The 26,973-nt window shown below is 34.6% G+C and overlaps 1 protein-coding gene across 2 annotated transcripts in view; it reads left to right on the top strand.

Annotated features, from left to right (window-relative positions):
* The window catches only part of CSMD3 (CUB and Sushi multiple domains 3), a 1,379,111-nt gene extending 1,353,020 nt beyond the window's left edge, over window positions 1-26,091 (top strand). For both annotated transcript variants that reach the window (XM_004372959.1, XM_004372958.1), the window contains 8 exons: window positions 8,661-8,772; window positions 11,071-11,250; window positions 12,088-12,153; window positions 16,327-16,485; window positions 18,821-18,933; window positions 20,908-20,995; window positions 23,220-23,355; window positions 25,932-26,091. In XM_004372959.1, coding sequence (XP_004373016.1) covers window positions 8,661-8,772; window positions 11,071-11,250; window positions 12,088-12,153; window positions 16,327-16,485; window positions 18,821-18,933; window positions 20,908-20,995; window positions 23,220-23,355; window positions 25,932-26,091 — 1,014 coding nt within the window. The remainder of the gene's footprint in view (window positions 1-8,660; window positions 8,773-11,070; window positions 11,251-12,087; window positions 12,154-16,326; window positions 16,486-18,820; window positions 18,934-20,907; window positions 20,996-23,219; window positions 23,356-25,931) is intronic.
* The last annotated feature ends 882 nt before the right edge of the window (window positions 26,092-26,973 follow it).

Here is a 26,973-nt window from a genome sequence, read left to right as displayed (position 1 = left end):
CTTTTAACCAGAAAGAAAATTAGGGGAAGAAAAATATGCTTCAAGAAAATAGACTAACTTAACTGAGAATACAATGAAAGAAAATATAGGTATAGCAGTGAGCATTGGAAGGGAGTGAATGAGTGAACCTTATAAGAAGATGTGGGCACAGTGAGGAAAAGATGAAAGGGATTAAGGGAAAAACTCAGACAAAGAATTCGTAAATGTATAGAAATGTGGTTATTCAATAAGGCAAAAATTGTATATAAGACTAAAATAATTTCTCAAACATTGTCATTAATGTGAGAAATTCATGAAAAAGAATTTAACCATAGCCTATTATTATACAACATACAGTTAGATTGTTATATGGGAATTCTTTAGCAAGCCCAGTTATGTGTAGCCGAATTTCTTGTTTGCTTTTTTTCCGATTCAGATTTTATGTAGAGGTTTAGAAAATTTTCTGTTATAGGGGCCTAAGGGGAGTCAAAGTGCATAATGATTCTAAAAGGAAATAGCCAATTTACACATTACTTGATTGCCTTGTGTTGCAAGGTTTTCTAAATTGTGATATTCCATGTGAAATTCAGTGTGAACCTGAAGAACACCCATTTCTAAATAAATGCTTATCAAAGGTGCCATATTTTTGTTGCTAAAAATAGTTTCCATTTATCTACAGTTCAGGCACAGTATGAACATTGATTTGATAGTATTTTCAATTCTTCTGGTTTGCCTCAGTCTTGTCCAGGTAATAGAAAATTGTAAAAGAGTGTTTCAGTCTCCATTACATGTATTTTAAGAGAGCTTTAGATTCGTTATCTTCATAAGGGCTTTGTCATGGTTTGAATTATGTCCCCCCCAAAAACGTGTGTATCAATTTGGCTGGGCCATGATTCCCAGAACTGTGTGGTTGTCCTCCATTTTGTGATTGTAATTTTACATTAAAGAGGATTAGGGTGAGATTGTAACACCACCCTAACCCAGGTCACATCCCTGACCCAATGTAAAGGGAGTTTCCCTGGGGTGTGGCCTGCACCAGCTTTTATCTCTTGTAAGAGATAAAAGGAAAGGGAAGAAAGTGGAGAGTGGAGAGCCTCACACCACCAAGAAAGCAGTGTCGGGAGCAGAGCGCGGCCTTTGGACCTGAGGTTCCTGCGCTGACATGCTCCCAGACAAAGGGAAGACTGATGAATCACCAGGACTTTCCTCCAGAGCCAAAAGAGAGAAAAACCCTTCTCCTAGAGCTGACACCCTGAATTTGGACTTGTAGCCTATTGGACTGTGAGAGAATAAACTTCTCTTTGTTAAAGCCATCCACTTGTGGTATTTCTGTTATAGCAGCACTAGATGACTAAGACAGAATTTGGTACTGGGAGTGGGGTGCAGCTAAAGAGATACCTAAAATGTGGAAGCGGTTTTGAAACTGTGAATGGATAGAGGTACAGCAGCAGCAGAGGACCAGCAGCAGCAGAGAACCTACAGCGGCAGAGAAGTGGCAGCGGCAGAGAACTTGCAGCAGCAGAACCAGGAGACCAGAGCGAGACGGCGCTGGAGCCAACCCACAGAGCAAGAGAGCTGAGTGCCTGTGCACAGGAGGCTTCCTGGTGGAGTGGGGTGCCTCTGGGCACTTATTGGTGGAGCTAGGCTTGCCGACCCGCGGAGCAAGGGAGCTGAGTGCCTATGCGCAGGACACTTCCTGGCGGAGTCGGGTACCTCCAGGCACTTACTGGTGGAGCTACAGAGCTTTGGAACGCTTGCGCTAGCAGGGCATATGCAGGCATTGAGGCCGAGGGCTGAGGCCACAGGAAACAGAAGCAGAAGCTGAAGAGACAAGGAACACAAGAAGCCAAGCTGCCTCAGTCTCAAAAGGTATGGCCATGACCTCTGGGGTTTCAGAGGGTGGAGCCATGGCCTCTGGTGTTTCTAAGGGTGGAGTCGCCACTCAGATGTACTGGGAGAATGGTGCACCTAAAGCCAAGGGAGCAGAGTTGCTGTCCCAGTGGGCCTGGAAGGCAGAGCTGAAGCCCAGGGCCGAGGGGCTTCCACTCAGAATCTGGAGATGGTGGTAAATACCTAGAGTCTGGAGGGCAGGGCCATTGGGTAAATTGTCTCAGAGAACAGAGGTTTATTTTCAAAGCCTTGAGGGCTAATATAAAGTGTTCTGCTGGTTTGCTTGGTGCCTGTTATACCTTCTTTCCCTCCAGTTTCTCCCATTTGTAATGGAAATGTCTAGCTTGTGCCCATTCTGCCATTGTACCTTTGGAAGCAGATAACTTTTTAGATTTCACAGATGAAGAGGAATTTTTGGATTTTGGACTTGGAGTTAAGACTTTTGCTATGATATGTTGGGGTGAACATGTTTTCCATGTTGCAAGGATGTAATTTTGGGGGGGCCAAAAGTAGAATGTCATGGTTTGAATTATGTCCCTCAAAAAATGTGTGTATCAATTTGGCTGGGCCATGATTCCCAAAATTGTGTGGTTGTCCTCCATTTTGTGATTGTAATTTTACATTAAAGAGGATTAGGGTGGGATTATAACATTACCCTAACCAAGGTCACATCCCTGATCCAAAGTATAGGAGTTTCCCTGGGGTGTGGCCTGCACCAGCTTTTATATCTTGTAAGAGATAAAAGGAAAGGGAAGCAAGTGGAGAGTTGAGAACCTCACACCACCAAGAAAGCAGTTCTGGGAGCAGAGCGTGTTCTTTGGACCTGAGGTTCCTGCACGGAGATGCTCCCAGACCAAGGGAAGATTGATGCATCACAAGGATCTTCCTCCTAGCCAAAAGAGAGAGAAAGCCTTTTCCTGGAGCTGATGCTCTGAATTTGGACTTATAGCCTACTGGACTGTGAGAGAGTAAACTTCTCTTTGTTAAAGCCATCCACTTGTGGTATTCCTGTTAGAGTAGCACTAGATGACTAAGACAGGCTTTTATCAGTTGATCTAATTTCTGGAAAATGGACAACTAGTTAAACAGCATTACTCCTCAATCATATAGACAAAGAATCGGAAAAAATAATTACGTGACTTGCTTTGCTCACAGAGAAAGTCAGTGACAATATCCTGGCAAAATACAAAATTTTGTGCACTAAATCAGGCTGACTCTCTGGAGAATATGAATTTTTTTAATTGTAAATAGTCTTTGAGATAATGGAAATGGAAATGATTGAGTCCAGACCAGTCATCCAGTGAAATCAGGAGAATCATTATTGCTGCATTTTAATGTGTATATATAATATATAATCCTGAGATAAGTATCTTTATCAGTTGAGAAAAATTCTTGCATATTTGCAAGTAACAGAAACCATATTGAGCTAGCGTAAGCCTAAAGGCTTTCCCAACCATGTATGGGTTTTTCCAGGGCCACAAAAGAAGGAATCTGGGTGAGACTAATCAAGCCTGGAATCTGGTAACTGGACAGCAGTGCATGTTCTTTTCTACTTCTCTCTGTTTGCCTATCTCATTTTTCTCTCTGCGTAGATTGGCCATATGTCCAAGAGTGTGTCGCTTCTGTTTACATTTCATGCATATGTAGAAAGTGATTAGTTATCTCAATCTCAGTTCCAAATTTTCAGAGAGAGAATTTGAATGCCCCAACTTCTGGCTTCACCCCTCGTTTAATCAGGTGGATAGAAGTAGTGAGTTATGAAGTAAAAATGCAGCTATAGAAAGCCCATTTCCAGAATGGGTGAGAGACTGGGGAAAGTTATGAATTGCCGAGGCACTCAAATCACTTTCTTAATTTTCTCTTTAACTCATTCATTCATTCACTCTCTTGTCCTATGTAGATTTGTACAGTAGATTGTTGAACATATACAGAGTTATTAACATATAAGGATATATCACCCATAGCTAGTGGTGACAAAAACTCTATTGTTGACAAAAAGTATTCAACATAATTTCACTTTTTATCCAAAGCATTGTAAATTGAAAGAATTTTTGGCCAAAAATAGATTGGTGAGATGGGAATAGCTGTCAAAATGATGGATGCAGCATCTAGATGAATTACAGAGTGAATGCCAAACACACAAATTTCATTAAATGTTGCACTCTTTTAACTGAGCTCTGGGCTTTGGAAGATATATTATTTGGATTTGTTGTTGTTAGATGCCATCAAGTTGGCTCCAACTCATGGCGACCCTATGTACAAAAGAATGAAACACTGCCCAGTCCAGCACCATCCTCACAATTGTTGTTATGCTTGAGCCCATTGTTGCAACCACTATGTCAGTCCATCTCGCTGAGGGTTTTCCTCTTTTTCACTGGCCATCTACTTTACCAAGCATGATGTCCTTCTCCAGGGACTGATCCCTCCTGATTGCACGTCCAAAGTATGTGAGACGTAGTATCGCCAACTTTGCTTCTAAGAAGCATTCTGGTTGTACTTCTTCCAAGACAGGTTTGTTCATTCTTTTGACAGTCCATGGTATATTCAATATTCTTTACCAACAATATAAAGTTATTACAGAAATAGAATGATTTTACTCTGACTCTTAGACATTTAACCCCAAGGTATTTCACACTAAGATATTTAACCCTACCAAAATAATCATAGTGGTTATGTATGATTTCCAGTTTATACTTGAAATTAGTACATAAATACATTGAATGAGCCAAACATGTTACATATTGCTTCATTACCTTTAAATGATAAATATCGTGACCTGAATTTTAAAAGCAAGATGTCACAAATACTCAGTTTTTTCTCAATTAAAACCTTCTCATTATTTTTGCATTACAAACTCATAAGATACCTTAGAATTTATTTTTTCTTAAATCAGGTGACTCAGAGCCAAAGTTGGTGCTCAGTGAGTGAAAACATTTTGCATCTCATTTTAGGAATAATTGTTATCCCTTTATTTTGTGATCCTGCTTTTCTACTTGAATTTTATTAACTTCAATTTATGTATGTCTTTTATTAGAAGTTGCCTCAATTTGGGGGGCTAAAGTGTTAAGTGTAAACTTATATAGAAATACAAATATAAAGTAGTTGTTTAAAGGTATTTTACAGGGAAAGCATATAAAATTTTTGAAGCCTTAATTTTTGAAATTTGTTAAGAACGATGCCGGATCCTTCAGTTAAACAGTCATGTAATGTAAACAGTTGGACACAAACAGTGATGGAAATGCTAGCAAAGCAAGAGTCATTTACTATGAAATTTTCATGGAAGAGAAAGATAGACCTTATTTCAAATATTCTAAGTCTATGCGAGATTTCTATTAATATTATGATTGTCTAAATTTCATGAGTTAGGAACTGAGATATAACATTTAAGAGAGAAATACATAGTTAAAGAAGATAAGTGATATTTACTAATTAATCATGTCTTAAAATTCTATAATGCATTTGCATAAAACATGCCAAATTCGATCAATTAAAAGTGACTTTTATTTAACATTGACTGCACTTAAAACTGGATAGGTATGATTTTTAATTCCTGATATAAAATCATTTTCAATATTAATTGACACAGTGTATGTCATCAGTTATATAAACATCACTTTTTATTAGTGAATATTTGTGGGAAAATTGTACATTAATATTTTTAAAGAATTTTTAAAATTTTATATGGACTTTTTAATTTATTTTACTTCAAATAATCAAATTATGTTATACTTGTTAGAAATCATTCAAAGTCAGAGAGCTAATCATGGAAAATTAGGCAGGAAAGGATAGAGAGCTAGGTAAAATATACTAAGTGGATTTATCACTGACAAAATAATTTATTAATGCATTATATTTGGAGAAAATGGTGGTGGTTGATTTGACTATAAAAAATTCTGAACAAAAATTTAATTTATTACTAAATTTGGATAACACTAGTATATTAGATATTTGTTGTAAGTATTTGTCTCTTGACAAAAACTTTGCTTGCTATTAAATTAAATGTGTTAGTGATATGTAGAAAATCTTTAAATATATTCTAATTGCATAGCATCTAGTTAATATCTAAAGCAGTATTTATGGAGAAATTAACATAAATTAGAAGTTTTAAAAGTATAAAAAAAGTCTATGCAATCCAAAATGTTTCTCAAGATCTGTAATAGTCACATGACTTATATAAAGGTTTGCTAAAGTAACTCAAATTTACATTTCAAAGAACAAATTAATTATTTAACCTTATGTTGCCTAAAGTATAGACAGGATATTCCTGCACCTTAAGAAACTGATAGCCATGTTAAATCTTTTAAAGCTAAACAATCAAATAATTTTATATTAAATTATTAGTCTCCATTCCTTCAGCTGAGTCAACATTTTCAAGGCACTTTGCTAAGTTCTGGGTGCACAAGTCCCTGGCTAGAGAAGCTAACATTTGAGTATGTAAATAAGAGACATAGATGGTGGAAAGATGATTTCATATGATAGGTGATCATGTTGAAAAGTGCTCAGGAAGCACATAAAAGGGACAGTTTTTATTATCTGATACTGCAGGGAAGGCTTTCTGAGATGATGTCTAAGTTAAACCTTTTAGTGTAAGAGCTAGGAAAAGACTGTTGGGGAAGACATTCCATGCAGGAACAGCAACATGAGAATACACATGTATTTAGGGAACTACAAAAATTCAGTCTTACCTTAGTACAATCTTGGAAATAGTAAGTTGTTAATGATAACACTAGAGAGATGGTTAGTGGCCAGGTTTTGGAGGTCTTTATCCACCAAGTTAACACACTATAATATTATCCTGTGGGTGTTGAACCATTACAGATTTTAAGAAGATAATGATAAGGTCAGAATTTCATGTTGCATAGATCATTCTGATTTTAGTGTGAAAATGAATTTAATGGGGTTAGGACTGGAGAAATGGAGACCAATTAGGAGATTATTTCAATTGTCTGGGGCAGTGATTCTCAAAATGTAGATGAAGGTGCTGTGGAAGACACAGTGTGCGTATCAGGAAGAATAAAGGTTATGGTCAGAGAATGAATATTGAAATTGAATGTTTCTGGTGTAGTATAGTTCTGGGTGATAATGAGAATATGAGAAATAGTGGAATATAGCTAGTCTTAAGATCCAAATGGAGCTTTGGTACCAAATTAAGTCACATTAGGCTTACCCTTGCGTTGCTAAAGGGGGAGGTGGAAAACAGGCTCTGAGTTGTAAACCCTAAGACATGGGCTGAGCGTTTTCAGACTCTGATTTCTGGGGAAGTCTGAAATGGCAGAGTCTAAATATCCCCTTATGTTGTCTTCCACCTTTAATCATTTAATAAATCTTGTTGATATTTTCTTTTATTGTATTTTCAGTAATTGACTTCCTTTCTGAGCCTACTGCCACAAGTTAATCTAGCTTTTATTAGTCAAATCTAAAATTGCAATGCCACTTCATAATTAGAATTAGTATCCTTCGTTCTCTCTACTGTTTAACAGTTTGTCCACGCAATGGCCAGTTTAATTTCCACGCAAATTTTACTTGCTCTGAAATCTTTAGCAACTTTATGTTTTCTATTAAAAAGATTCCAAATCCCACAGCCTCTCATTTGAGACTGTTCAAAAACTGATTTTTTACTTATGTCTACAGTTTAATAAGTATAACTATAATTTATTTAAAACGTATGTGCCAAGCCCTGTGTGGAGTGCATTATGTACCCTATCTTATTTAACTCTTAAAACAAATCTCAATACAAATAATATTATCATCCTTAATTATAGATGAGGAAATGAATTCTCAAAGAGGAGACAGGGCTTATTTGAAGTCCCATAGCTAGGAAGGCCACATCCAGAATTAAAACCAAGCCTACATTACTCAGATGCTTGTGTTCTTTTTACTGCATCTCAGTGTTTCCACTTTATCTCCCTCTTCCCCAGTTCATTTTGTGAGTTATCCATGCCAACCAATCAAATAGACTTTCTTTTTTCATAAAACATATGATGTATATTCAAACCTCCCTATATTTTTGCATCATGTTCCTGTCTTTTCTATCTTCTATATCAGTCCCTTTCAAACTCTAGAATCACCTGAGGGACTTGTTAAAATACAGATTTCTAGAATCTACTCCCAGCATTTCTGATTCAGTAGGTCAGGGGTAAGGCCCCCAAATTTGCATTTCTAACAAGTTCCTACATGATGTCTATGGCATTTGTTTGGGAAACACACTCTGAGAATCATTATTCTATGTATTTATCCAGATTCTACATCCTTGAAACTTAGTGCAAACTCCATGTCTTCCACTGTATGTTTCTGTTACCACCACAACCTTCAGGAACAACTTTTGCCTCTAATCTTATATTGATTGCATTTACCATCTTCAATATTCACATGTCTCTTATGATGATAATTATTTTTATTTTCATGTATACCTTTACCTATCTTTATTTATTTTTATTTTTCTTTCTAATCATCATCTGTCTATTCATCTTGTACTAATGAGTAACTTGTACTTTTTGTATTCTATGTATTTTCCTCAAATTCCCATGGCCAAAAAGTTTGGTGCTCCTGTACACATTGCACACATGAATATTTGATGATGATATTTAATAAAAAGCAATGTAAGTTTCTTTCTTTAGTCTAGACTCTTATCCCAATTTTCTTTTCAATCAGATTTCAATTTCTTTTCCTTCCAACATCTAGTATACAGAATTTCATTTGAAAGCATTTTATCACTCAAGATGATTTCTATTAGTTGCTAGATATAACATTGTTTTGTGACATTTGGTTTTTTTCTCTGTGATTTTTTATAGGTAGGAAGTGTCATACAGTTCCATTGTAAAAAAGGACATCTTCTCCAAGGGTCTACAACACGCACTTGTCTTCCTGACCTCACATGGAGTGGAATTCAGCCTGAATGCATACGTAAGTACTATGGGTAACAAATTCTTATAGGTAAGAATTTACATGAAATTTTTCCCTATCAAGTGTGGAAATAAAGTTGTATTTGTACCATGTATGTGTTGAGTTGATTTCTCTCTAGATTATTATAATACATATTTCATGTTTGCAATTTTATTACTTTATCACAAACCTAAGGGGAGTATACTTTTTAAGGAAGTCAGAAGGCATGAGACAGGTTTTTTTTTTTGGTCCTTTTGTAAAGCTCCTATGACTATGTTTTGTTTGGTCATCTAGTAAGTTTACGTGATGATTGCTGTTTAAAGCTGTACCTATGAATCTGAAATACTCTGGAATGCAGGAGATTCCAAAGCAGTGACTCTTATTCTTTTATCACATGTGAAACTCTCAGAGAGTCTGAGGAAAGCTAGAAATACTACTAAAGAGAAAATATGAATTGATAACTTGACCCCAAATATGAATACTATTTTTCAGGATTTCCTGGAGCCTCTAAGTGTGCCCTGACCCCAGGTTGAAAATACTTACTGTACAGATTAAATAAAAGTGAAGAACAAGGTCACTTAGCAGTCTGCTCTGGCTGTCACTTAGAAATAGATTTCACCTGATCAGTTACTAATCTCTTCTTTTCTTCCTCTTCCTGATTTCTATCTCCTCCCTAGCTTTTAAATTCTGAGTCTCATAGGGAAAAACTTAAAGAATAAGCCAAAAGAAACATTCATCAGAAAAGTATCTTACTTTTAGGATTTGTTGAAGCCCAAACAAGTCCTGTAAACTTACTCTAGTTCTTTTCAGAACCAGGCCTCTGTGGACCTGCAGCTTAATTAAAAGTAGAAGACTATTCCACTGAGAAGTCATGTTGCATGCCTGATTCACTTTTATAAAAATAAAGCACAGTTCTTTAAAAGACAATTCCTTAGAGTGTGTCGTTTAGAACAGCTGTGTGGGATGTAACTAGGTATTTCATAGTAAACTAAAGTTATTTGATGACCTATGTTTGGGAAATGATGATTTAAATAAAGTTAAACAGCTTCTGTCACTGTGAAGCACCTAGGAATTTCTAATATGTGCCTCATCTGGAGGTTAAGAAAGCAGTTTGGAGTCAGCTTATCTGTGTTTATCCTTATAGGTATTTTCCAATGAGAATTACATTACATTACATTAAATTATATTAAATATAAACCATTTAACACAATGTTTAGCAAATAGTGTTCAAAATCTTAGCTATTACTTATAGCTTTGTGAATCTCCACGGGAAATATATTTTTTTTTTTTTCCAAAACACATTTGTGTATAGAATACTTTTTTCAGAGACCATATTTAAGAATCTGTATTTATGGAATAAATGATCAGAAATGCTATTTCCTTTAGAGGGAAAATTCTTGGTAGCATCTATCTCTGAGTGAGAAAAGAATGGTCTTTATGAGGCACAAAATGGGTGAACTAGGGGGCAGGACCAAGAAGCACCGTAAGTATGAGAGACCCATTGCCATTGAGTTGATTCTGACTCATAGCAACCCTGTAGGACAGAGTAGAACTGCCCCATAGGGTTTCCATGGAGCAGTTGGTGGATTCAAACTGCCGACTTTTCGGTTAGCAGCCAAACACTTAACCACTGGGCCACCAGGGCTCTACCAGGGCTATAAGTATGGTGTAATGAAGAGAAAGAATAAGAAGTGGAAGGAAATGTGGAGAAAAGGGGACACAAAATTGGATGATTACTTCTAGCTTATGGTCCCAAAACATGGTTAGAAAATTCAACATGTAAAAACAGACTATTAAATTGTACCTTCTACATTATGAAGTATTAATATCAAAGCAATATAATGAACTGTAATTGTACTTAATTTTAGAAAACATTTTTTATTTATAATAAATCATATAATAATATTTCTTAAGCTGGTATAGAAAACCTGAGTCTGGCAAACTTTAAAATGTTTCTTTACTGCGGAATTTTTTAGATCCTTTAAAATGCTAGTATTCATTGTGATTATCTAAAATAATGATATAGTGCACATTTCAGAGCTTAATTATCCACAGTAATTAAATCTTGTTTTCTCAACTCACCCATTGATATCTACCAGTGGTCTACAGATGGTGGTTTAAGAAATAATAGAGTATGAAATTTAATACATATATTTACATTGACATATTTTCCTTGGATCATTAGAATAATTATTCTAAGGTATATTTATATAAAAAGATTAAAGTACTTCTGAAAATATATTGTAAATTCTGTCTCAGATTTTTTCTTTAAATTTCTATTAAAAAAAAAACTAACCTTCTTCTCTTTTCTTAATATAGCCCATAGCTGTAAACAGCCAGAAACGCCTGCTCATGCAAATGTAGTAGGAATGGACCTTCCATCTCATGGGTATACACTAATTTATACCTGCCAGCATGGCTTCTTTTTAGCAGGTGGAACAGAACATAGAGTGTGTAGATCTGATAACACCTGGACTGGAAAAGTCCCCATTTGTGAAGGTAAGTTTTCTCTATAGAAGCTTTTACCAGAAGAGATTGTACTATTTAAGCCTCCCTCAGATGCAAGAGACAAAAACTCAACACAGATTAGTTTAAGAGCAAAGGAAATTTGTTGGCCACACCAAGAGTAGTAGTAATGTTGACAAGACACTTGTGGATTCGGAGTTACAGAAATGTCATTCAGGTCTTTTGATAACTTTTTTCTGTGCTTTGTTTTTTCCTCTTGCGTTTATTTCTTTTTCAAGTTCTCTCTTTAAGGTAGGGAAAATTGCCTCCAGCATCCCTGGCTCTATACTCTTCTCTCATAGTAATCCTAGTAGAAAGAGTATTTTCCAAAGCTTAGTCAGTAAGCATTTTTAAGGATTCTAATTGTCACAGCTTTGAACCAAGCACATCTCCACCTGAACAGGATGATAGGGTATTTTGACAAAATCTATGTGAAATGTACATTCCTGCTACCACATGGGCAAGACAATCACTAACCGGACCAGGTATAATGATCAGAAAAAAGGGTTGCAACAGGAGCATCCTCTCAGCCCTTGGTTTGACTGTTTCCATGTTGGTTTATGCCTCTAGAATAAGAAACAGTATCCTGAGATGATAAGGCAGAATCAATCTGCCTTTTACCACACTAACTTATAGTGGGGATAATTATCAAAGTATTTAGCTGTACAGTAGGAGTTCTGGGTGGGGACCATAATGCTGTGATGAATACAGTATTTTTGAGAATACTATATATCAGAGAATAAAACTGATGATACATCATATTTTGTGTGTGTGTGTGTGTGTATTATTAATTATATTACCTTTTGTAAATATTTTCATTTCTTTTCATAGCTGGTTCTAAAATATTGGTGAAAGATCCCAGACCTGCACTAGGAACACCCAGCCCAAAGTTAAGTGGTCAGTAATTTAATTTGTTTTTCTGGAAGTCATGACTTCTAAAAGTGATCTACTGTTTTCTAAAGAAAATGACTATTTATTTAGAAAAATATATTCTGGTATGGGAAAACTATGAATCTGACCATCTTGAATTTCAGATTTGATAATTTGCATTATAAGATCTTGAACTTAAAGCAATGTTATACCATGACATGCTAATATTCCGAAAATATTATTTATAGTTCTCTCTATAAAATTTCCCTTCAGGATTGTTTTTAAGTAATCATATAAACATTTGTATTTGTAAATAAAAATAATGGCATAATTTTATTTAAAATATTAAGTTAAAATAAGAAATGAGATGTTATCTAAAATGTTTCATTATAAAATTTTTAAAAAGGAAGCAACCATACTTGGTATGAGAGTGAGATAAAAGATTAGCACCTTCTAGAATGTGTCCAATGTATTTTAAATTGATTACTTGATGTAAAAGCAAATTCAAAGACCCAGGATAATAATTAAAAACATGGACTTTGAAGTCCTATAAGCTTGATGTAATCCTCATACACTCCCTAGCCTGTGACTTTGAACAAATTATTTTATATATCTGAACCTCCATTTCTTTACCTGTAGAACAAGATTAATGATTAGATAATTATATCATCATTTTCATTAAAACATTATGTGGTGAATATAAAGCACTTAGTAAAGTGCTTAACTTATAGTAAGTGTTCAATATATGAGAGCTACTTTTTTAGTGCCAGTTAGTATTTTCTTTACATGGTGTAAATGAAAAGCTACAAATGAAATTAAATGCTGAGCGTTTGAACTTTACCTTAGACACTTTTAGGCCAGCTATATTGGACCAAGAATAGTTTTAGGATATAATTTTAGTTGGATTTAGGTATGTTCAATGTACGTGCTGTAAAACTGGAATGACCAAAAAACTCAGAGACTTACACCACTTTATTCAACACTCAGTGATTACGTACCGAATGCCACTAAGTGAATTAAAGAATGTGTCAACATAAGAAGGAAGACTTAGCAATGACAATTGTAATGGGCAATCAGTGCTCTATATGGGAGCAGATGGGTGTTCTTAATAATAGCTCCAACATATCAAGTATGAACCTGGACTGTCCTGAGCAAAACATGAACAATGATCACCCAAAAGATACATCAGGCAGACAAACAAAACAAAACAAACAAACGAAAAAATCAAAAAGAATATGGAAGAGCTAAACAACACAATTACTAAGCTAGACCCAATGTACATATGTAAAAATATCTACATCAGGCAATTATAGAATATATGTTTTCCTCAAGGAACATGGAACATCTAAAACAATTGATCGTATATTGAGGAATAAATCTCCACAAATTTCAAAGCGAAGTTATTCTTTAGACCTGATCTCTCATGATGATGTATTAAAAGTCGATAAGAAAATGAATATTTTTTTTTAATTCCTGAGTGTTGGGAAATTAAGAAAATTGTTGATACATTGTTTTTGAAGCCTATGAAGCAAAGTTTAAATTCAAACTTGTCTTGAATGAAGTGATCATCAGCATCCTCTTCTTCCTTTTCATTGTCATCCACATCAATTATAGTTGAATGACACTTTAGAGTTTACAAAGGACTGCCAAATACAAAATCACGTTTAAATGTCAAAATAGACTTAACCATAGAAGTATTATTGTTTTCCCGTTGTCCACGTAACCCAAGTGTCTGCTTTTACCACCTTGTCATGAGTTACATTTCTTAATTTTGTATGGGACAGTTGGAGGGAGGTGGTGGTGCGCTGGAGCTGGCTGGTAGAGGTTCACCATGGCCAATTGTGTGCATTCTGCCTTACTCTGTGACATCATGCTGGTAGCTTGAAATCCACCATTATGGGAGTATTTACACCTTAGAAACCAACAAATGCTACAAATCAGGGTTTTGTTTGTTTTCCGTTGCAGAGCCATTTGTTAAATTTTTACTACCACCAAAAACCAAACCAAACCCGTTGCTGTCAAGTCAATTCTGACTCAGCAACCCTATAGGACAAAGTAGAACTGCCCCATAGGGTTTACAAGGAGCGGCTGGTATATTTGAACTACCGACCTTTTGGCTAGCTAGCAACCACGCTGTGAACCACCGCACCAGCAGGGCTCCTCATCACTGGATAATCATGATGCAACTTATTTTGTTTCTGATGCTGCTGGTACCTACCATTTTCCATTACTATTGTCTCCTTTGGCAGATGTTCTCTTCCATCTTCTTCAGCCGACACTCCTTATTTCCCCTCAATCAATGTGAACACAAGATCATTAGGCGTAGCAGATTTTCATTAAAGGTCTGTGGGTAGCAGAGAATAGTCATAGCACAGGACAGTGAAAAAACAAAGACAACAGCAATATGTACTTATTGGTGCCTACTACTTTCTGTTAGAACATCTTTCTCCCCCAAATTACTCTACCTTTCGAATACAGGCCAATTTAGCTTGTTACTCCCTACTGCAAGCTTGTTCTATACTTTTGTTAGCCCAAAACACATTAAGGTGCTTATCAAGTCAAAGGCTTTTTTACTCAAACTCTCTGTCAAATTTTTAGGCAAAATGAGTGTAACTATGTAGTTTAGGGTTCAGGGAAGGGTACCAGTAGGAGGATGATTTGGCAGAGGTCACAGAGCCTGGACTGTGGATTTTTCATTACAGTAACTGTATGTCTGCTAAATATGTATTTTATTAGCAAGTAATTAGTGAGTTTATATAATCCACAGTTTCCTTCTTTCACCTGAATAGTAATAACAATGATGATGATGATGATGGTAGTAGCTAATAGTTAGCTAAACACTTCACGTTCATTATCCTATTTTATCTTCTTAATGACCTTATGTTAATCCCATAACAATTATGAGGAGATTCAGATTTAGACTTTAGTAATTTATACAAAATCATACAGTTTATAAAGTCTCAGGAGAGACTGAAATTCAAACAGCCTGACTCCAGTGCCTGCATTTCTAACGCTTCTGCTGGTTTTCTCATGAATTGTAACAGAAATAAAAATAATCATGTTAGTTGAGATATTCGGTAAAAACTCAACTTTTGAGGAAATTTCATGTTGATCCTTTACAGTAGTGTTGCTTTGTTGGTTTGCTGAATATAATTCAGGGAATTCACAATTGGTAACACCAGTCTCTGTGACCTGACTGGTAAGAAATGTGATGTCAGAAAGGAAGATCAGCTGATAAATTTTCAATATCTTGTTTAAAAAAAACGTTTTCCCCTAAATCCACTTTATTCACTCACTCACCCAATTAGGCATGACTTCTTTGAATAGCTTATTTGGGGGAGGGGTACACTTTATTGTGATGGCTGGGATTCATGGAAGCTTCCTCGGAGTTGAGTAGACTTTGACATAACTGATTTATATAATTATATATAACAAATTTATATAACTATAATAAATCTTCTGTGACTGACTCTAAAATATAGTGTTTCTTCTTTTGATGAATTTTGTAACATTTTGAATATTCTCTGATTCTACAACAATCCATCTTTATCCCATGAGATTTAGGTAATTCTAGCCACTATTCTTTTATGTCTAAAAATTCTTTTACTTCTAAACCTCAAAGCTGTCAACATGGTAGGGTGCTGTTCTTCCTCAGGAGCATCTATTATTGGAATAATTGAACTCAGTATTATGAATGGTGGACAAAGAGGCACTCCCTCTTAATAGTCCTTGAGGGCTATCCTCCAAGGGGATTTTTAACTATGCATTTCCTCCTATGAATCTGTTCCCACTGTTCGGAGAAAAGCAGGCCTCTAGGGACTTGTACACAGACTGACTTGGTGCAGTAAAATCATTTTATTTTCACTGTGAAAGATAGGTGTTGTTATAGGAGACCAAACATGAATGAATTTGATACTTAGCAGGGTTCTAAATATAAGCCTCATGTATTTAATTGGTGTGGTCTTTTTCTCTCTCATTGATGGAGTAATGAATAAATCTAGGTTACTACAATTTTTATTTATTCTAAAAAAATTGAAACACTTCACTGAAGAATTTATTTTATCACATGCTTTCAACAGTATTGTGCATTTAGCAAATTACTGTTATTCAGTAAACTAATATTTATTCATCTTCTATTTAAAGCTTACATTTACAGGACACTGTAAAATTAACATGTGTGTTTATTTAATCTATTCACAGTTCCTGATGATGTGTTTGCCCAAAATTATATATGGAAAGGCTCTTACAATTTCAAAGGAAGGAAGCAACCTATGACCTTGACAGTTACTAGTTTCAATGCTTCCACTGGGAGAGTTAATGCAACACTCAGCAATAGCAACATGGAACTGCTTCTTTCAGGTATCACATTAGAAAACAGCCTGAGGCCTTCATGCCTTCATCTCCATCATGACTGACTCATTTTTATTAATGACTTTTATACAATGAGCTATTTGTTACATTTGTTTTTAATGAAATTCATCATTCATTCAGAAACAATGCATTTCAGTTCTTGGACTGGCAGATGAATATAACTACACAAATATAAAACTCTATAGTTCTGAAATAAGTTCCCTAAAGAATATTTTTACATAGCTAGAATGAGATGGCAGGAATTAGAACAAAAATTTTTGACTTGAATACAACTAAAACTTTCACTATGCTCATAACACAAAAAAAACTGGATCAGTGATTTCCAAACTATTTTATGGTCACAAAATCATTTCTTCAAATGGCAATGTTTAGATGAACATCTTAATTTAAGAAAGAAGAGGTGGAGTTAAAATAGTTTAAACAGGCATAAGGGACCCAGAGCCATAGCCATTTACATAACCTTATCCTCCAGTTTCTGTTACCTCTATGTAGAACACACTTCCCTAATTGTCTTTCATTGCTCTGCTTCTATTCACCATTTAGATATTTTCTCAAATGTCTTCTCCTCAGACAGCACTCTGTGATGAGCCTAACTAAAGTAGACTTCACATTATAAACAGTCACACTCTTAGTTTTAGGTAGTCTTACTCTGTTTTTCTTCTTTACACTATTTGAAACTATGTTATTTATGTAATGTTTGAATATATTTTCTGTCTACATTCTGACAATGTAAGCTCTAAAAGGGCAGCTCTTTTGCCTTCCCATTCATTATTGTATCCCCCCCCGAAGCTAGAAGAGCACCTGGAACAAAATAGATGTCAATATTTTCAAAGTAATACATATGAATTATCACTTTTCTTGTGTTTAAAAATGGAGCACTCTGATATTTGATATTTCAAATCTGAAAAATACATATAATTATTAATAATTAAACAATTTATGGTATAAATAAAATGGAAGATACAATCATATCAATTAATTTTGTACATTTTAGATGAAATATCAATTATCCTTTTGTATTACTGAATGATTCTGCGTTACACCCAAAGTATCAGTATATAAAACACATTATATTTTTTAAAATATTCAGCTACATGAAAATTCAAAGGAGCTTTATATGGATGAGATAAGCTCATTTAAATTTTGATGACTTATTTATGTAACTTTGAAATGTAAACAGATTTTTTATTTTCTTTAAGAGTTAGACAAAAATAAGCTCACGCTTACTCTGATTTAGGAAACTTTAAAATAGATCGGTACAAATACAGAAAAACAAATATGATTAATTAGCTGGATTTAACTTGCTTTCACTTACAGTGTATGTATAAATTATTTATTAAAATATCACAGCAATATTATTTTTGATTGCTTTATATGTTTCCCCTATTGATGCTAATTTACTTTAGGTCAAGTTCTGTATCTCCTTGTCTTTATATTCCAGGTATATTTTTATAGTGCTTTATTACATAGGAGAACAATTAAATGAATGAATGAATAGAAACTTAAATTTCAACCATCAGTTAATCACAAAGTTTTTACTTTGAGCATTTTTATCCTTCTGAACACATTTATACTACAGTTTATTCCTACTCTTAGACTACTCACCGTTTAAAAAAACAATCATTATATATATTTTTGCTTCTATTCATTATGCAATTACCTATATTTACCTTTTCTGCTCTTAAAATCCAATTTGATTTTCAAGACCCAGCTTCAATGCTCTTTTCCCTAAGAAGCATTTGCTTATCACTCCAATGTTAAATGATCTCTCTCTCTTTTGGTTTTCCACGTATCACATTCTCTCATGTGTTTTAGTTTGTTGTGTACGTGACCTATATCTCTTACTTCACTGGAATACCTTAAGGGTAGGAATGACATATATTTGCCTTTGTGACTCCAGGGGCACCTAGAATACTCTCTTTTCAGGTTGGCACACCGTTCATCATTATGGGAATTATTAGGAATTTTTAACATTTGATTCATATCCTTGAAGATTTTAGAATCTGACTGGGGAAAGAAATCATTTTGTTTGCATTATCATGGGATAATGTTATTAAGAAAACTAATAATTAATTTTAATAGCATAGGTAATTAACCCCTACAATTAAGATTTAAGTTGAGGATTTCAGACTAAAAAGAGATTAATATATATGACAATGTTAGTAGCAAGCATTATGTGTGAAGTGGTCCTTGACTTGAATCTTGCTTTATTTTTTTTCCCTATCAGTTATCTTACATGATATATTAAAGGAGTTGTAAATAATAAGATGAATCATACCTATTTACAGTACTAAGTAGACTAAAACATTCTTATGTTTTACAGGGGTTTACAAAAGCCAGGAAGCTCGCCTGATGTTGCATATCTATCTTATTAAAGTACCAGCTCATGCTTCGGTGAAGAAAATGAAGGAGGAAAATTGGGCCATGGATGGCTTTGTAAGTATATTTCTTTAAAGGCCCACTTCATATTTAATAACAAATGTGTGGTTGATTTGTCCAGAAAAAAGATAATTTTCTAAATTTAACTAACTATGAACACACATATAAAAAAAGCACATTTACTATGTATGGGTAAATTATTTTGGAAAAAAAGCAATTCAAGAATAAATATTTAGTATTCTTGAATGTCAAGCCTAGTATTATTCGATTCTGGTGTGCTTTGCTTACTTTTATGATGCCTCTGTGTGTGTATGTGTGTATGGGGTGGTATATATATATACATATATATATATACATATATATATGTATATATATATAAAATTGGTCTTATCAGATGTATTTTGTCCATAGTGAACACTATAGCAAATAAATCGAAGTAAAACATAATTCACAGTCTTTATTCTCTGGAACTGCTATTTAAGGTATACATAACATATTAACAAAATTTGTCAGAAAAATTAAGTATGGCCATTAAATTGAAGCCCAAGTTTAGTATATTTTATAAAGTCTTCAGTGAAGAAGAATGTAGGTGAGCTGCTTCCTGTGGGGAGATAGTTATCACAGCATAACCATGGACTCACCCTGTCCTAGTCAGTCATTAATGTGAGTGGAGTTTCTAACTTGACAGTTGGAAGAAACATGCCTTATATCTACATACTGTCCAGTAGTCTTCTTTGTTGAAGAATGGACAGTGGGGCTCTGACAATATCCTCTTTAGTAACAAGCCTTCTTTTACAAGGAACACCTAGTGGGAAAGAAGATAGTAGGTCATAGGCTTCAGTGAGCTTGGTTTTTAACGTAAGAAATTCCCATCCCCAGTTCCCTATTCTGCAGATGACTTAAGTAGCTAATTGCCACTAATTGGAACAAACTTCAGGGTAAATTCGCATTACTAGTGAGTCATCGGGATCACTGAAATGTATCAATTTCTATTTTATCCATATGAGATCAAATGACATTATGCATGTAAAGAACTTTTCAACTATAATCTTTTATACCCATGCAAGGTGCATTATTAGGCAGTATTTTCAGCATTAGGCATGGCCACAAAATCTCATGGTCAAACAACAATAAGCATTTATTTCCTCTAGTCTGTCTGGAGTCAGGTGTGGGGGCTCTATTCGAGGCTGTGGTATCAAGTTCAGGTCTGCTGCATGTGTCTCATTCTGGGGTCCAGTCTGGATGGAAGCAGCCACCTGGGACTTGTTCTTCTGTTGTCAGAAGTCAGAAGCTGTCAGAGGGGCAAGAAACACGGCTTTTAAAAAGCTAGACTTAGAACTGACCTGTTGTCAATTTCACCCATATTCCATTGGCCAATACAAGTCACAAGGCTGGTTCCAACTTTAATGGAATGAGAAGTATACTTCTCCCTGAAGGTGGTGGTAGCGAGGAGAGGAATGCATATTTGCTAGACAATATTCTAATCTACAAAGTACTGTATTATTATATTTTTAATTTTTAATCGGCCATTTGCATCCTTCTATTTCACTATAGGAGCCCTGGTGGCGCAGTGGTTAAGAGCTCAGGCTGCTAACCAAAAGATCAGCAGTTTGAAACCACCAGTCACTCCTCGGACATCCTATAGATCTGTTCTACTCTGTCCTGTAGGGTTGCTATGAGTTGGAATCCACTTGACGGCAATGGGTTTGGGGTTTTGGGGTTTTATTTCACTATATCACTGTCTTTTTTAAACAATGATTCTCTTAGCCTACAATAAATCTATGTATCTATATCATTATGTTAACAACCTCCTTCTTTCCCTTATAATCTTTTAAAAATTAAAAAAAATCTGGGTTATGCTTTTAATGATGGCAAATTTTTCACAATATGCCATTTGTATGTATGAGAAAGATACAGAGGAAATGAACTATGCATAATATTCATATCTGAATAAAATTGAGTATTTATTAAAGCTGAGAAGATATTGCTGTGGCCAGTTTTCAGATTAATGAGACTGTTAAATACTTTTAGGTTTCTGCTGAGCCTGATGGAGCTACTTATGTATTTCAAGGATTTATTCAGGGCAAAGATTATGGACAATTTGGACTACAAAGACTGGGTAATGTATTCATTTTGATTTTCATGTAGTTTTTCTGTTACCACAGACATCATAAGGAAATATAGTAGGTTTTGTACATTAGGCATATTTACTACATTTTGTGTTTTATATTGTCAGGACTATACATTGATAGTCTTTTAAAATAATCACATTCTTCATAATATTGGTTCTCTATGTACCAACTCTGTTCAGTGTTTAGTTTTAGATCATATTTGTAATAAACACGACAAACTGACTTGCCCTTAAGCAAGTAAAAAGTAGAAAAATGATATAGATAAAAAAGAAAATATTAAACTATAAATTATTTCATTTTATCTCATGAGAACTGTAATACTTCTCTTCAGTTTGAATATTGTTGCAATTCTCTTTCTGCTCCAAATATGTAGTGCTGCGTTGAGAAACTCATAGGGTCTGGCAAGGGAAAATAACTTTAAGTAATGAGTCCTTTTCTGGGACTTTGTGGTCTTCAAATATGTAAATTTGCTCCAGTGAAAGGCACAGGGCTTAGTCATTTTTATTTCCAAATCTTCTAAAATGAGCACAAGCATTTAATGGTCTTGCTTGAATAGATTTGTTAACTTAGCTTTGGTTATATAATCTTCCTAAGTGATACTGTCTACCATTTTTATATTGTGATCTTGATATGTAAAGGATAAATTCAAGCCTAAAACCTATTATTTGACATTTATCTTGAAAATTTCATTACTTTGAATTTTACATAAATATACTGTGTCACTGGAAAAATGAAGGCTAGAATAAGGCACTAATTTTTTTTTAAACTAAGGTGTGGCTTAATTAAATATAACTATCAAAAAGGAAACTAGCTTTCTCTAAATGAATAATAATGATAAATAATAAAATGTCATTTCAGATAATGTGCAGACTAAAATGATGTTAGTTTTTAAATCAGGATAAACATTAATTAACACACTACATTAACACAGTTGTATAATTAATGTAGAGTATTTTCACCTAGTAGTCCCAAAAGCACTTCAAACACTACATATCTAAAATGGAACCTATAAAAAAGGAAGTCTTTTTTAAAAACGGACTGTTGGTTATTTCCCCTTCCCTATCCATGTGCTAACACACTGACAAACCTGGCTTTTTTTCTCATTTCCTGTGTTACTGCCTCCACCACCATTTATTCAGTCTCAGGTAGAACACTTTTAATCTTATGCTTTCTTAACTCTTTCATTCACACACATGTTCTATTGATTTTGACTAATAAATGTTTTCCAGATCTATATTTTCATGTTTTTCCTGCTGCTCTAGTTTAAGTCTTATTTTCCATTTTTTTCTAGGTTGTTACTACGCCATTCAAACTTCTTCTGTCTTCAGTCTGTACTCCCCAAAGCTCCTCCTACCTGAGTCACTGTTCTAAATCTCATGTCTTATCATACCTTTTCCTTTCTAAATGCCTTCAGTTATCTCTCACTGCAGGTGGATAGAAAGATTGAACTCTTTAGAATGATATTCGTGCCCCTTCAGAATGTAGCCATAGTTTATTAGTCTAGCCTCCAATACTTATCACATGTCTTTTTCACACAGATACCCCTAATGCTGGCCTTATCTCCCGAATATTCCATTGGCCTTACTACTTCTAGGTATATGATGATCCTGTTCTCTTCTCTACGAGTTGTTCTTCTATGGTCCTTCAAGGCCAACCATATACCATATCTGCCCCAAAAAACATTCTTAGATACCACCAGATTGAATGACTCCTTCCCTTCCTAGAACACATAGGCCATTAATTCATACTTGATTCATTGCTCTTATTTGTGGCTCTCAGTCTTCCCACTAGTGTATAAATACCTCTGTTCAGAGACTGGACTTTATTTTTTTATTTTGTGTCCTTTGCTGGAAAAATATACATAGTAGTCACTGTGCAAAATTGTGTGGAAATGGGTTGAAGAAGATTCATGAATTACTTCTGTTTACTATGTACTTGTCCAAGAGGAGGACAGTGGTGATGCAGTGTTTAAGAGCATGACTGCTAACCAAAAGGTCGGCAGTTGGAATCCACCAGCCACTCTGTGGAAACCCTGTGGAGCAGTTCTATTCTGTCCTATAAGATCACTATGAGTCAGAATTCACTCGATGGCAATGGGTTTGGTTTTTGTTGGTCCAAGTAGATAACTTGAGAAAGGAAGAAATTGTTTCGTGAAAGTAGAAATCAATTGTGATGAGCGAGTTGATCTTATAATTTATTGTTTATTTTTAGGACTGAATATGTCAGAAGGTTCAAATTCTTCGAATCAGCCTCATGGTACAAATAGTAGTTCTGTGGCCATTGCTATTCTTGTGCCTTTTTTTGCACTTATATTTGCAGGATTTGGATTTTATCTTTATAAACAAAGGTAAGCATTATTTTTGAAACCTCTATGAGCCAGTTATTGCTACAGTTGCTTGCAATGTTATCCACCTCCCTTCCCCACCACACACACAACAAAAATTTTCTGTTAAGTTTCACAAGCATTCAACTTGACTCTTCATCCTTTTGCCTGTCAGTGTTTGTTGTACAGAACTAATTGTGCAAGTTAATTTTACACTATCCATAATGAGACTTTGGAGATACAAAATCTAGGTTAAGATTTAAATAGGAGAGGTGATATGTGCTGCCAGATTTGTTTAGAGAACTAAGAATAAGCTTGTATCCAAATCTCTTAATTTATGGTGCAATACTGACTGATTTTACCCAGGCAGATGGTAAAGCCCTCTAATCCTTTTTTTCATCTTCTATTGCCATTTGAAGACTATGCAATTAATATATTACATTTGCCATGTTATCTAGTATATGGCTGTACACATTATTAGCGGGTCTTACTTCACTCTATTAGAACACCCTGGTAAGGGGCTTCACTATACAGTTCTCCACTATTTGAAGTAAATCCTCATCAAGAAAACATATCTATATAACCAGATAATTAAATGAATTGTTATCTAAATGCATTTTTTCAAATCCAATGCTTTTTTTAAGAAGTGTCATTTTGCAATATCTGAGACTAATTTATTTAATATTACATAAATTTATAATAATTGTGAATTGGCAATTCTTTAGGTCTGGCCACTGTCTAATTTTATTAATGAATAAAAAAAAATCCTTGCTATATTTACTTATAGCAAGCCATGACAGCCTTTTCTTTTTTAGAGATTGATGGTATTATTTTCCTTAAAACTATTGCTTGATATTAGCATAGAGAGATTCTTTAATCTCGTCATGATTCTTATATAACTTGAATAAAATTGTATTTCTTCTGATTTTTACTGTTATTTCAGTTTGAAAAAAGAGAATATAAATTATTAGAATTATAGCAGTAGATACATCCAGGGAGAGCAAGTTGTGAAGGCTGTAACTATATAGGTAATGACACTGAAAGCAACTAAAACAGCTTATTCCTTTTTTAACTTATTGTCTTAGAATCATCTAACAATCTTTGGTATAGACAAAAATTCAGAAAAAATATGTTTGAGACAGTAGTAGTATTTCATTATATGTATTGTTTTGTTATACATATAGTTATATATATATGTTATGTATAACGAATTACAATAAAATTAATGATTGAAGTTTGTGGTGTTTGATATAAACAAGTTGAAAAACATTTATTTTAAGAGACTTTTTTTTTAGGAATTAGGTCCCAGAAATAGGTAGGGACAGGTTCTACCTTTTTTCCATTACAAGTGTTAGCAAATTATAAAGTGAGATATGGGAAAGAGAAACTAGAAATAAATATTAATCAAAGGTGAGATTACTGAGAAATGAAGCAGGAATTCAAAACCAGCAATCTCCACCAGCCAGCCTAGACTCCATGTGTCTTTGTAACCAAAGGCAAATGTCCAGTTACCAGTAACTCTTTGAAAACTGTTCCTCTTGTGAGTATCAGCATAGTTACTTCTCCCATGAGATTCTAAATTTACTAGCTGTAATGTATGTCATGTTTAAAATTAAATCAAGTATTCCTGTGTTTCTGGGACACTGTAAGTACCTTCCCAACTTAAGGTATCAGCATTAACTGTTTTCTATTCCTGGGATCCCCTGCACCGTAGTACTGCAGAAATGATTCCTCCTTGTCCTTCAGATGACAGATTAGGTTCACATCTTCAGAGATGTGTTTGCTTGTTACCTCTCCTAAAGTGCCAGTTACTCCCCATCATATCAACCTTTTTCCTTTTCATCGTAATGATTCTCATTACTTACCATTTTTCTTGTTTTATTTTTTTTTATTTGCTTATTGTTTTCCATTTGCACAATGTGAGCTCCATGAGAATAATAACTTTTTAAAAATAATTATATGTCCAATGCCTAGAATATTGCATGGCACATAATAGATGCTCAGTAAATATTGGTTGAACGAATGAATAAATAGTAATGAGATATAGGTTCATAATAGTAACTTATGTATGATAATTCATAATAACAATTTATTATATAATAATAAAAATTATGGTAATATTCATAATTGCATTGATTTATATTTGTATTAAGGAGCCCTGGTGGCATAATGGTTAAGCTCTGAGCTGCTAACTGGGCAATTTGAACCCACCCAGTGGCTCTATGGGAGAAAGATCTGGAAATATGTTCCCATAAAGATCACAGCCTAGAAAATCCTGTGGGGCAGTTCTACTCTGTCACATGGGGTCTGTGTGAGTTGGAATCAACTCGATGACACCTAAAAACAGTAACATATTTGTATTACTAACACTTGTACTATATACAAATATAGGTTATATGCAAATAATACAAGTTACTCAAGATTTTAAAGTGATAGGTAAGTTGTTCAAGCTTGACTTGTTGAGTTTATGATTTCTCAAGTAATACTTTCAAGTTACATTACTCACTAACTGTGATACCTCATGTATCTAATGCTTAATCCCTACTCTGCTATTTCTAGAGGAAAGTTAACACATAGCTAATCAATGTTCTCATCAACAGGACTGCACCTAAAACACAGTATACAGGATGTTCAGTTCATGAAAATAACAATGGCCAAGCAGCTTTTGAAAACCCCATGTATGACACCAGTGCGAAGTCAGTGGAAGGGAAGGCAGTACGATTCGATCCCAACTTGAACACGGTCTGCACGATGGTATAACGCAGCAACACTTTGCCTTTTTTCAGAAGCTTGGGAATCGAAACACAAACCAGTGCACGTTTAGTTCACTGCTAAACAAATTAAAGCACACTTTTCAGGACTCGCTGGGTCACCTTTTCCTGAGCAATGATAGAGAAGAGTGTTTTTTCATAAACTGGACCATAATTCTTCTTCATGTTTACCATGGAGAGTTTTACAGAAATTCAGCTGCACTCTGAGAGTGCTCACTCACAGTTTATTTGCTTTTTTTAAAAAGGAGAATATTCTAAAACATAAACTATTTGCATATATTGGAGGAGCATCCACTATCAGTATTTCTGTGCTTTATAAACTGTATTAGAGGGACTGGGTTTAAAAAAAATAAAGATATAGGGTAGAAAATAAGAGCTATACTTACCAGAGTCAATAGATCACTTTCTTCTCTTTAACCATCGTGAGCTACATCATGGCCATACGTCTGTACTTCATACCACTCTATCAACTATTCATTCTTGTTAACTGAGGTATCATTTTCCTTATTCCTGTTATTTAAGATTGTCATGCCTTTAAATGTTTATAAGCTAATTTATGCCACAGAAGAGAGAAAGTTGCGTACACTGATTTTGGCTTTTTCTGTTGTTTAGTTCTTCAGTGTTACATTGATATTCCACTTTTGACCATTGTCATAGTTTTGAAAAACAGCAAGGTCATTGTGCTACCCTCCTGATGGCCTCATTATGGTGTTTTCAGTATTATTTAGTGAGCCATAGGGTAGTGTCAACTCCTTGCTTCGCTTTGTTTTGTCATCCAGAAACCACTTTGGCTTGCAAAAATTACTTATAAGAATGATGATTTTACAGTTTTCTGAGGCACCAAACTTACCATTCTTTGCCAGACTTTCCA

The sequence above is a fragment of the Trichechus manatus genome, unplaced genomic scaffold (assembly GCF_000243295.1).
Source record: "Trichechus manatus latirostris isolate Lorelei unplaced genomic scaffold, TriManLat1.0 scaffold00022, whole genome shotgun sequence".
Classification (NCBI taxonomy): Eukaryota; Metazoa; Chordata; class Mammalia; order Sirenia; family Trichechidae; genus Trichechus; species Trichechus manatus.
This window is presented reverse-complemented; position numbering and strand designations above follow the sequence as displayed.